Here is a 14014-nt window from a genome sequence, read left to right as displayed (position 1 = left end):
CAGTAGGGGTATTGAGAAATGTCAAAACTTTGAAAACTATCCTAATTTTCTTTCATTTTAAGTTGTTTGTTAAGGTATTAGTTATCATTTATACAGAAATGGACAATTATCGAATGTTCTGCATACAAAAATAATGGCTGAATATTTTTTCAAAATATTTTGCACAAATAGTTATTACATATAAGGTATCAAAAATACAAAATATCAGTCTGATTGGATAATTTTGGATTCGGACCATTTTGCATGATTTTACCACAGACTGGCTCTTAAATCGTATGTTGATCATCAGTCATTTTTTGGTATGGTGAATAGATATCCATTTTTTAATTTGTTTTACTTTTTATTTTCGAGGGAGGGGGACTGTGTTTTTTTTAGGGGGATATTAGGAAAAAGCTTGGTCTGTTTTGAATATTGTTTCAGAATTACACAATCATTAAAAAAAAACGACATTAAAATAGCCTTTTTAAAAATCAAAAGGCGTCACAAAAAAAAATTAAAATAGCCTTTCAAGACGTCATAACTATTTGGAAGGCGACACAGAAAAAAGATGAAATAGCCTTTCAAGACGTCATAATTTTTTGGACTAACTGTAATATAAAAAGGGGACTACCGGCAAGAAAACGTTAATTCGTATTGGGACGTGATACTGGCACACATAAAAAATTGTTATATGTGGTTATGTTCCGGACAATATTAGTACTAGGACCACAAGGACATATATTCGTTTGGTTATTAACAGTCTGAATATATGAGGATTGAGACCAAATACGTATAATGAAATAAATTCGAATTTTCTTCTCAGGAACACACACTGTTCTCGTTCTCCGAGCCAAAATTTGCAGAAGTTTACTTAGTGAAATCCTTTATTTTTAACGTATTGTCCGAGTCTTGGTTCATCTGTCGGTAATAGGTGAAACCCCAAGTATTTGGGGGATTGTTTTTTTTTTAGAAGTTACCCCCGGTGTTTAGATAAGCTCGGAAGAAAATAAATCCTCTAATTTTTATTTATTTTTGCAAATAAAAAAGAGGGACAGCATGTAGTAACAGCGGTTTAATAAATATAAGATACTATGAATATGAACATTTAATAACTAAAACTACCTTTATTTGACCTAATATTAAATTCAACGAAAATAATATTTAGCAAAAATTAAAGGGAAAAATAGCAAGTTAAAAATTCGGCTCAGCGTGTCAGTATAGAACAAAGCAGGGTTAACAAAAGTGAGAATGGAAATGGGGAATGTGTCAAAAAGACAACAACGCGACCAAAGATTAGAAAACAGCCGAAGTCCACCAATGGGTCTTCAATACAGCGAGAAAATCCCGCACCAAGAGGCATGCTTCAGCTGGCCCCTAAACAAAAATATGTACTAGTTCAGTATAATGGACGTCTGGTTGTCGTTTGTTTATGTGTTACATATTTGGTTTTTGTTCATTTTTTGTACATAAATTAGGCCGTTAGTTTTCTCGTTTGAATTGTTTTACATTGTCATTTCGAGGCCTTTTATCTGTGTGGTATGGGCTTTGCTCATTGTTGACGGCCGTATGGTGACCTATAGTTGTTAATATCTGTGTCATTTGGTCTCCTGTGGAGAGTTGTCTTATTGGCAAACATACCACATCTTCTTTTTTATAGTCATACTAAACTCCGAAATATATAAAAGAAACTACAATTAAAAATCATACAAAACTAACAAAGGACAGAGGCTCCTGACTTGGGACAGGCCCAAAAATGTGCGGCTAGGTTAAACACGTTATTTGAGATCTCAACCCTCCCCCTATACCTCTATCCAATGTAGAAAAAACAAATGCACAGCAATACGCACACTAAAACACGATTTAAAAGAAGTCCGAGTCCGATGTCAGAATAGGTAACAAAAGAAACTAAACATGACAATGATACATAAATTAACAAAGGACTACTAGCAGTTACTGACATGCCAGCTCCAGACCTCAATTGAACTTATTGAAAGATTATGTCTTCATCATCTGAATATCAAGCACAATCCCTCCCGTTAGGGGTTTAGTATCATACCATCATAAAATATATGAGAAGAACATAACCCGTATCATGCCAACAACTGGTTTTAGAATAAATGTGTTTATTTCCGATGCAAAGACCCTATAAGTGAATCAATATTCAAGCCAAAACATGCCATCTTTAATGACCTGACAACAGTATAGTAACTATATCCCTTTAAAGTCTGATTAAAGGTTTTGTTAGCTTTTTGTTGATATATTCATGTTAATTAATAAGATGTTCCGATGTCATATGGTATTTTGAACCCTATGGTAAATTGACCCCGGGGTCAAAATACCGTTATGGTAAATTGAACCCCCCCTCCCTCCCCTGTATGGAAAATTTACCCCCATGGTAAATTGAACATGCTGTTTTTTCATTCTAGATGCTTATTAGAACATTATACATTTTTTCTAAAGCTTATCATAGATTAAAAATCATTCATACAAGAAGGGGAGGTCAATTTTTCATAATTTGTTAAAAGAAATATCTTTGCTTGGTATAAGTGCTCTGAAGACTTTACCAACACAATTTCATTCAAAATACTTGTAGAAGCATTATAACTAGACAATGTATCTTGAATGCTTTAATTATTTGAAATTATAACATATAAAGGTAGTTGTATTTCCATGGTAAAAAAGGGGTAGGGGGTCCAATAAACATGGCTCAGTTAAATAGTCAAAACATCTTTACAATATGTTTCACATGTATCATATATTTATTTGAGTATTAAATCTTTGAAAACTCGTTTGAAAATAATTTGACTTCAGAAATTGGAGGTGTATAAACAAGGAGGTTCATTGACAGGGGGAGGGGGTGCAAAATAACATGGCTAAGAAAAATAGTAAAAAAAAATGTCCAACATATATACCAAATACTAGTAACAGCATTTATATAACTATGTAAAATAGTTTGAATAGAAATAATTTTTGAAATTTGAAAGTAAAGGATGGGGTTCAATATACCATGATTGTGGGGGAAGGGGGAGGGGGGCGGGTGTCTAAATACCATGGCTAAGTAAAAATATTGAAACGTCTTTTACAACATGTTTTATATATACCCTATACTTATAACAGCATTAAAACTTTGAAAAGGAGTTTAAAAAATAGTATTTTTTTAAATAAAGAGGTGAATAGGAAGGAGGTTCAATTTACCATGGCAGGGGGGGGGGGGGATTAAAATACCATGGCTAAGTGAAATTGTTGAATCGTCTTTCCTTCATGCTCTTTCATACCAAGTACTTATTTAATAATTAAATATCTTTAAACACATTATTATAGATTGAAATTCAGACATCTTAAAAGGGGAGGGTCAATTTCCCTTAGTAGAAGGGCAATTAGTGCTATAAAGTCTTTACAAAAATAATTTTCATTAACTTTCATTCTAACTTCTTTACATAGTCATAATACATGGTATTTTGACCCCCCCTGCCCAGGTATATTGAACCCCCCCTTTTAAACCTCCAATTTTAAAATTCTAGCTATTATAACTCCTTTACATAGTAATAATACTCCAATAAGTACTTTGTATGTATTTTACATGCTTGAAAAGATGTTTTGAACATTTCACTAAGCCATGGTATTTTGACCCCCCTGTCATGGTATTTTGACCCCCCTATCATGGTATATTGAACCCCCTACTATAGACTTCTAACTTCAAAAATTCTAGCTATTCTGGCTCCTTTACATAGTTATGATACTCCAATAAGTAGTTTGTATATATTTAACATGCTGGAAAAGATGCTATGAAAATCTTTCTTAGCCATGGTATTTTGACCCCCCTGCCATGGTATATTGTACCCCTTACTATAGACCTCAAATTTTAAAACAAATCCTAGCCAACAAATTGTAAATTAGATAATCTGCAATACTTTTTATCTAAAACAGGGGGGTTCAATTTTCCGTGTTGGGGTTCAAAATACCATATGGGAAAAATGACCCCGGGGTCAAAATACCATGCGGTATAATGACCCCGGGGTCAATTTTCCATATGGTATTTTGACCCCGGGTTCACTTTTCAGGGGGTTCAAAATACCATTCGACACCGACAATACAATTAACGTAAATTCATAGTGGCACATGCTGCGTTAACTATAAAAGTAGCTCATTAATGGGGTCTTCCAATCTTCTAAATAAGGTATGGTTAGATTCAGCATATCAAAGAATCCAATTTATTTATTATATGTTGAAATGAACAAAGTTTAATTTTAGACCTTTCGACCTTAATGTGGACCAGTTTAAAATTTAAAATCCAAATACACGATTAGAATCAGTATTTCATATAACCCCAGTGAATTAATTTTTTGATGAAATCACAATAGTTTAATTTTGAATCCTTTTTGGATCCTTTGGACCCAATGTGAACCAATTAAAATACGGAGCCCAAAATTCAAAATTTAAATACACGGTTAGAACCCTGGTAATTCGATTTTTTTATGAAATCAAATAAAGTTTAATTTGGGATCCTCTGGTCCTCAATGTGGACCGATTGAAAAACGAGGCCAAAAAAAAAAAAAAAAAACGGTTAAATTCGGCATATTACAGAGAAAAGAAAAATAAATTCAAGACATTGAAACTATGGATTCATAATATGTACAACTCTAGATCTACCACTGGTTCCTGTTGATTAAATGCGTGCAAATGTAATGAACCTCTACCACTATATGTTGATAAAGTATTGTTTTCTTAATTTTTGGACTGGTAATCGCAATGTGCAAATTAAAGAACAGCGTCCATGGAAGCCGGGCCATGCTTTCAATGTCAATGAGGATGACACAGATTTAAAAATTGACATGTATAGCATATATTTATTATAAGTTGTTGACTTCACAATTACCATATAAAACGCCACAAGTGAGTGTTAACTGTGTATGACATACAATCGAAGTAAAGTGTAAAGTGAAGAATTTTTTAAAGGGGGGGGGGGGGATTTACAGCGAGATCAAATTTTCATGATATAAAGGTGGACGAGTTATGAACAATGAAATAATCTGAAATTTCAAAAAATGAATTTAAAATAACCCATTGTAAATCAATCTCAATGCCGTTTTTAACCAATGACTAAAACTTTACCAGCCAAAAAGTACCGGTTAAATGTATCCGCCGGATAGCACGTTTTATCCACTGGATAAATTTTGAGCAATAAAAATAATCCATTGGTTTAAAGTTAACCAGTGGATAAGCAGTTTAACCACTGGCTAACACTATCAAACGTTTTGAGCAACCCAATCCAGATAAAATCAAGAAAACACAGACAACAACAGAGTACGTAGATTGTATAAAGTAATCATGATAAATGAAAGCAATATTGGTGTACAGTTACTAATGTTTATCATGTTCATGGTCGGCTATAATTCAGAGTGCCAACATTATTATGGTTTTTTTTTTTTTTCTGCGTCAATTAACAGTGCCAGCATGTCCTCTTTGTAGTCAAGTAATTAAATCATCACTAAAATCAGCAGTTTTCACATCTTAAACTGGCTTGCATAACAAAATTATGCATCAGTCAAAACTGACCATATTTGAACTTTATTATGTTAATTTCTATAGCAGCAGAACAATTTTTGTTTTCTTTATGTCAGAATGGGTTGTATAATACAAATGATAGTAATATTGGAACACAATGACTACAAAATTTTGTCTGCTTCAATTTTGTGTTAGTATGTACTTTTTTTATTCAACATGTTCAAAATAATGAGTCGCCACAAAAACGCAGTAGTTTTGATATCTCAGGCTGGATCGTTTCTCAAACTTTTTGACCGCATCCACCAAAACTGACCATTTTTGCACGTTATTATGAAAATGTATATGGCTGCATAATAAATCAGTTTTTTTTTCATGTCAGGATGTATTGTTGATACAAATGACAGCAATATTCGGACACAATGACCACAAAAAATTCTCTGCATCAATTAAGAGGACCAGCATGTCCCTTTTTATCCAAACTATTCACTTGTAACAAAAATTCAGTAACTTTGATATCACAGACTTGCTCGTATAATACAATTATTTGAGCGCATCAACCAAAACTGACTATGTTTGCACTTTATTATGTAAATTTATATTGCCGCATAATAAATCAGTAATTTTGTTTTGTGTCAAGATGGATTGTATAATACAAATGGCAGCAATATTGGAATACAATGACTGCACAATTTTGTCTGCATCAATTTAGAGTGCCAGCATGGCCTCTTTTTATTCAAAATATTGACGCGTCACAAATAATCCGTACTTATAATATATCAGGCTGGCTCGTATAACAACACTATTTGAATCAATCAACTCTGACCATATTTGTACTTTATAATGAGCATGAAAAGGTACGACATGTATGAGGTGACATCATCTATGAATCATTTTCTGACTGATCATATTCGTGATCGTTTGCAATTTTAAAGCCGCATCATAAATCAGTATTTGTTTTAACTCAGGATTCATTGTATTAAACTAATGACAGATATTGGTACACAATGGCCATGAGGACTACAACATATTGTCCGCATCAATTTAGAGTGCCAGCATTTCCTCTTGGTATTCATAATATTGAATCGTCACTAAAGTCGGTAGTTTTCATATTTCAGGATGGTTTGTATAACAAACCTATTTGGCCGCATCATCCAAGACTGACATGACTGATTATATTTGTACTTAATTATGAAAATTATGAGAAGTTATCATCTTCGAATAGTATATTGAATGACTGTTAGTATATAATGTCGGTTGATAGAATTTGTTGGTAGCTGAATGTCCAGAACGAGTAATGTTTTCTGACGTCTGAGATATCATTTATATTCGGTATAGATGAATCTGGCGAAACTGACCTGATGGTTTATAAATATACAACACCTTATATATCCGGACACTATACAATTTTAGTTTGAACATTTTGTCAAAAACAGAATCGTAAATCCAAGACAAACAAGGTGAATTACGACGAATAATCCATATAATGCATACAGATATATTTTGGAAGAGACTGTAAAAAATTGGAAACGAAGCGATGCAAATAATGATGTTTCTATACCACTATATGAAAATGTTTTTCCAATGCGTTGGATAACCTTTCTATCCACCTTCCAATTAAAAAAAACTTTCCTTTCCTTTATAATAGCTGCATGTATACATGTCGATCAACAAGTGTGAAATTGTACAGGTATTTCCTAAATGCATATACAAATATATTAATGTTTTTAATATGCACAATGAGTCAAGCTCTGACGACTATAGTAATTTGTAAAACTGGGAAAAAAGAATAATTCGATTAGGTTTATATAATAAAAGCACAGGTATAATATGAAAAGTCTTAAACACGGCAATTTGTCATAAGCAGACCTGTCCGGAGGTCTGGTCAGTAGCAGACCTGTCCATAGGTCTGGTTTGGGGCAGACCTGTCCTCAGAATTAATCAATAGCAGACTTGTCCACACACAGGTCTGGTCCGGAGCAGACTTGTCAATAGGTCTGCAGCAGTCCTAGAAAAGCAGTCATATTTCTGGTCTATCTATGACGAAGTTACCTTGCTTGTCTGCTTAAACATGTTAATATTTCTTAAGTTAACTTGGAAAACAGTCAAAAAGTCTGTTCCAAATTAACTTTTGTACAGGTTAGGACCGCACCTGTCTGTATAACATGATATACTTACTTGTTGATCAATGATGTAATCAGATTCATTCTATCTGCAATTCATGCGATTTTCTCAGTTGTTGGTTGTTACCTTGATTTGTACTATCTGAAGTGACTATTCGAATTGAAAATCGACCAACTACTGTTAACTAAAATCAGTTTCATTGACATATAATCAAAGTACTGTCAGAGAAAATATTTAAATGATCCAAAAGAACAAATGCTACAGAAACAAAATTATCTTCTACATATAGCACATGTTGACTGCACCAACCCAAATAAATGCATCTAAGGGAAAGATTTGTTTAAACATCATTTACAATATAAAATGATAATGATATCAAAGAACTTGTTTGTGAAATTCGATGTATTTAATGTTTACCTTAGCAATTTGCATGTTTTGTTTTTACAAATAGCTGTTTTCTTAATAATTGGCTCTCAGGAATTTCTTTTAAATGATAACATTTTATTTAATTTTAAATATTTACATTTCAGATCTTGCTTTGCATTTTCTTACCCTTTTTAATACCACGTATTAAATTTTTGAGACACACAAATGGAGAAAAACGTGATTATAAAGAACCGTTTTTAAGAATTAATTGGTGTGGTTGTACAGACTCATCTAAGGGCAAATTAGGCATCATTGATGCCTTGTATTTGTTCTATAGTGCTCCGGTGACAAAATTCTGGACAAATGTGGTGAGAAGTCAATGCGGTGATATAAATTTCAGCGAAAAGTGGACAGGAAGGTATATTGAAACGTTTCTGTCATAAAATGTTATTAAACGTATATTTGATCTTTGTCAGTTGAGCATACAATAGTCACTATAAAAGAAAAAAGGATCATAGTTCTTAAATTCATTATAATAAAATATATAATTACACAATCTTACTTAAAAGTTGAGAATGGAATAAGCATTGGGAAGAAAATAGTATAGTTTGGCGTAATGTAGTTATTTTAAATGCGCGTTATTCTACAATTAAAACGTGATCAAATTATCGCACTTCAAATGAATCATGGTAGGTTTTTAGCTGTGCAAACATATATTGTCAATACATTATCCCCACCAGTAAAAACTATGGACATATATTAAAAGCATTTGACACTAAGAATTTTCACAAAACATTGTATTTCAGTATACGCTAAAAATTTTTTATGAAAAAAATCGCGACAAAAGGAGTATGGAAAACTTATTTAAAAAAATGGATTGTTAGGTAAAAAAATGTATGCATTTTAGCCATCAATAGCTTTTGCAAAAATCGTCTAAATACGTTAGTTATACTGTCATTTTATATATATGCCGATGATGTTAGATTGCAAAGGTATTGCTCGCCTATAAAGGTAGTACTGGCATACTATTGAAAATTACAATGATACATTCTGAGTGCTGAAACCAAACATTTTAGGGCCAATTATATCTAAGTACCTGACTATTTCAAGAGTCATATGACCAAAACAGGACATATAAAAATAAACCAATTTCATGTAAGATAAAACTTGTCTGAGAGAGTTGGATCCTTACTTTCTCAATAACTGATACTTCATCAATAGACAAGTATAAATAGTGTCAATACTGATTACTATAAATAATATATAATTCTAATACACACCTTTCCGTTACTGTTACCTTTATATTCTTGTTATTTTAATTGTTGTTTCATGTTTGAACCAAAAAACCGAAAACCTAACGAATCATCCTACGTTTACAAAAGAATCAAATTATAAATGTTTTAAATTATTTCAAATGTTTCAATTAAGGCAACAGAAGTCTGCCGAGGTTAAACGTTCATGAATCTAGTTTAAAGTGAAAATATATCTTAAATATTTAATGTGTCCGAATGGCTTTTCTGGATTGACCTCCGTTAAGAACATCCAAAGTAAATATAAAAAATCCAAGGATTAATTGATAAAGGGACAATTAAGAAAAAAGCATGTCATAAATTATGCCTCCAAGTATTGTCCAGTGTTTTGTTGTTTTCTTTTTCGGTGTACAGTATTTTAACATTTTTTTTTCTTACAGTTTAGCTATGGGTTCAATAATATTCAATGTTTGTGAGATGTTTCGATGAGACTGTATCGCATTGCCTGTTTTATGTACTCATAGAAATGACAAATGTTTATTTCGAATGAAATGTTGTACACCGGGATTCACAATAAAAACTAAAAAAACATAATTTACAAAAAAAAAGTCTTTTGAAAAACAACTAAAACATATACAAGCTTAAATTTCCTTCAATTGTTTAAGTAATCTGATCTTATGTTATTGTAAATCCATTTACCGAAAGGGACTTTATTAAGATATCTATCAATCTTTACTAGAGATACTACATATATTAGATAAGATATTTGTTTTATATTATATCAGAAATCACTTATAATTTTCTGTATAAGATATCTAATAAATTGTATGAGATATCTTAAAACCATATGAGATATCTTATAAACTATATAAGACATCCCATATTTTATATGTGATATCTAATGAAGTAAATAAGATATCTTATATGAACATATGTATTTATAAGATATCTTATATACTTTATAAGATATTTTATATAAAACTATTTATTTATAACATATCTTTTTATAAAGCTATTTATTTATAACGTATCATGTATAAAACTTTCTATTTATAACAAATCTTATATAAATTATGTATTTATAACATATCTTATACTTTATATGATATTTTATATACTGTATAATATATCTTATATACTTTAAAAGATATCTTATATACTTTATACCTAATAAGATATCTTATAAGATATCTTAACAAGTATATAACATATTTAATAAACTGTAGGATATCTTATATAATACATAACATATCTTATAGTACCTCATTTAATATATAATATATCTTATAGAAACTAGATAATATAAGTTATCTTATAACAGCTAGATTATATAAGATATCTCATAAAATCTATATTGTAAAAGATATCTTATAGATCATAAAAGGTATCTCAAAAGATATCTCATATAATGTATAATATATCGTATATAGTTTTAATGATAGCTTATATACTTTATAAGATATCATATATAGTTTATAAGATATATCATATAATTCATAAGATATCTTATGTAATTTGTTTGATAAGATATCTTATAAATGATATGAGATATCTTATAATTATATGTGATATCTGATAAACTACATGTGATATATCTGATCAAATATATAGGATATCTTATTGAATTTGAAAATATCTTATAAAGTATAATACGATATCTTATATAGTATATAAGATATCTTATACTGTATATAAAATCTCTTATCAAGTTTATAAAAACAAGATAATATGAGATGTCTTATATATTAAATGAGATTTTAATCTTGTAATTGAGTTTGTTGTAGAGCTGTCCGTTTCATCTGTATTCTTTTTTTTTGTAGATTTCATGCATCGTGATGCTATTCTGCTTCAGCTTCTTCGTGTTAACAGATTTACGCCCATTTACAGATGGTCAATTCTCGTTGATGGAATACCTTATTTTCGGATGGATTTTAACTTTGGTATTGGAAGAACTTCGACAGGTTAATATATCGATATGTATGATGAATGGTATATCGAAAAGTGTTCTTCTCTAAGGGATGTTTTGTACGAAATTGAAATAGAATATACTGATTACTTTTTTCATTAAGGCTTAATTATATTTATCTTGCCTGATTTGCACCTAGATATGTGATGTGCCAATACATTAGTGTCAAGAAACAAAAAGATAGGGTTATTGATTAAAGTTGTTCAGATTTTCCCTTGAAATAAAATTCTCTTAACCATGTTCAGTGTCTGTTTCTAAAGTATTTATTATATTATTCTTGAACCAAAAAAAATGAAATTGCTTTATTATTGATAATTTGGTACTTTGAGGTCTGCTAAGATCAGAACATATTTTTCATTCACATCTATTCATTAGTTCTAGCAATCAATTAATTCATTTGGTTAAAACAACGATGAATAAAATCAACATGAAGTTTCCCACTGTAGACGCATTTTCTGCGTTACATTATTGAAGGTCGAAGTTTGGAAAACTTGTGTTGGAAAGAACACAGTATAGCCTAAATACCTAAATAACCAATCAAAATTGAGTAATGTGAATGTAACGCTTGTCGTGGACGACTTAATTTTATTTCAAAGATCTTTTAAGGTGTTTTTTTTTCTCATAAAAAAAATCTTAGTATATATATAATACATGTGTATGCAACGCCAGACAGCTGCTACTGCAAATATTTAATATCGTTCGGTTAAATTTAAGACAAACAGTATAACAAATATGTTGCTAGCCCAATATGAACAATGGTAACCCGAATCAGAACAAATGACTTTACGTTCTTATGCTTCAAGTCGTAGACGTAAATGCTGTGTTGAATCACAGATAAAGACGACGCGTTAAACACATCTGTCAAATTCTAAATGTATTCCCTATTTAAAAATACTTAAGAATTCGTTGACAATCACTGAATTTCAATATCGTTTGCTGCAACTGTAATTCTTTTTTTTTTTTTTTTTAGATATGTCAAAGAGAACAACGTAGTCTACGGCACAGACTTTGCAGCTGGTGGAAAGATGCTTGGAACAAATATGACGTGTTCATGAATTTCTTGTTTTTACTGTCAGTCGTTCTAAGATTTGCATTGCATCAAGATAATTTTAAACCTGCACGAATGATGTACAGCGTAACTCTTGCTTTCTTTATCATTCGAACATTACAGTTTTTTTATGTTGCAAAAAATACAGGACCAAAGATTATAATGATACGTAAAATGGTAAGTGATATTGGGACGACATGTATTGCACATGCAAGTGCTGATCTTTTACGTGCTCCAACGTAAAAATCGTAAGGTGTCTCACTGATAAGACAGTGTTAATTTGCTATTGTTCATAGTACATTACAACACTGTTTGTAACAAACGATTAATTTTTGAATTTTAAATTTAAAGCCCAGGAATTGTTTCTATTGAATTCCCTCTGATATATACATTAATATTAAATCCGGACTTTTAAACTTTAAGACGAGAAACATATAAGACATTTCAATCGCATAATAGCACAATGGCACCAACATGTATTCCGGCAAATGTTAAATCAAGTACTGTAGTACTGTTAATAACGTAAGACAGGATATTAATAGCACGTGAACAGTCGCTGTATACTTTAAGGTCAAAATTAGTAACTAGTGTTCTATTTAGCATCACCATATGCAGCATAACTAGTCTTGAAGTAAAAATAGGAGTATATTCAGTGGAAGTTATGTGTTTACAAGAAATATATTGAAATGGTAAATATATACAATAGCAGAAGAACAGCTGCCTCTTCTGAACGATATAGATATTATACAGATATGCATATATACAATATTGATCTTTTAATAATGCAGAAGTGTTGAGCTTATTGTTTTTTGTATTTTATGCATTTTATCGTTCTCATATGTAACTTATTCCTAAATTACAAAAGAGAGGCGAAAGATACCAAAAGAACATTCAAACTAATAAGTTGAAAATAAGCTGACGACGAGATGGAAAAAAAAAGATTAAGAGACAAACATCAGTACACAAAAACAATAAAGAAAAGTAGACTAAGAGGTAAACACCTCCACAACAGGGAGTTATATCAGGTTCTCCGGAAGGTAAAGCAGATCCTGCTTTACATGTGGCACACCTGGAGTTGCTAATTTGATCATATACCAATTGATGAGATTAATTTAGTTAGTCACATTCGAGGAAAAGGAAACGGGATTGTGGTTATTACAGTTGGAACATATCCGTCGTCATCTGCTTAACTCATTTGTCTAATAGCCAGGTAAACAACATTTATGAGGTAATTATATGTCTTTTGATATTTAGATGTAATTGTCAATTTTTATTTATCAATGCAGCATACATTTCAGGTGACTGTTTTACTATTTTTTATCATGATTTTTGCTGTTGTTCTCGTGAGCTTTGGAATTATAATGCAGGCTAATCTGTATCCCAATTCAGAACTAACATTTGCTCTTCTTAGAGATGTGGTAAATTTGCCATATTGGCAGATGTATGGTGAATTATTTCTGGAAATCATAGAAGGTAAGAAGTTGATTCGTTTATATGCATCATAGTGCTGTGTAATATAGGATCAAATACCTTTTTTAAGGAATTTATTGGTGTATAAACTGGACGAATTAACTCCCAAATCAATAAAAGTCCAAAGGACTGTTATGATATGTTTGTGAGTGTCTTGGTCCAGTTATTTGCCGATTAACCCCTTTTAAAAGGCGTTTATATCCTTATTGTTCTTCAAATTTGGTGATAAGGAATGTTATTTCCACACCATAAAGTCTTTCACACGTTAATTGTATATTTGTGTCATTGAATTGGCCTAGTGCATGAATA

General features: G+C 31.1%; 1 protein-coding gene across 7 annotated transcripts in view; it reads left to right on the top strand.

Moving 5' to 3' along the window:
- LOC127718254 (transient receptor potential cation channel subfamily M member 3-like) overlaps positions 1 to 14014 on the top strand; it is a 135572-nt gene that overhangs the window by 45086 nt on the left and 76472 nt on the right. For 6 of the 7 annotated variants that reach the window (XR_007989664.1, XR_007989666.1, XM_052224250.1 and 3 more), the window contains 4 exons: positions 8136 to 8339; positions 11042 to 11182; positions 12158 to 12412; positions 13534 to 13708. Coding sequence is in view for 5 of the 7 variants with exons in the window: in XM_052224250.1 (XP_052080210.1) it covers positions 8136 to 8339; positions 11042 to 11182; positions 12158 to 12412; positions 13534 to 13708 (775 nt within the window). In the remaining 2 variants the exon portion in view is untranslated. The remainder of the gene's footprint in view (positions 1 to 8135; positions 8340 to 11041; positions 11183 to 12157; positions 12413 to 13533; positions 13709 to 14014) is intronic. The other variant, XM_052224251.1, reaches the window with a different exon arrangement.

Source organism: Mytilus californianus, unplaced genomic scaffold (assembly GCF_021869535.1).
Source record: "Mytilus californianus isolate M0D057914Y unplaced genomic scaffold, xbMytCali1.0.p SCAF_10, whole genome shotgun sequence".
Lineage (NCBI taxonomy): Eukaryota > Metazoa > Mollusca > Bivalvia > Mytilida > Mytilidae > Mytilus > Mytilus californianus.
The sequence above is the reverse complement of the archived record's forward strand: the minus strand, read 5'-3'. Positions and strand labels throughout refer to the sequence as shown.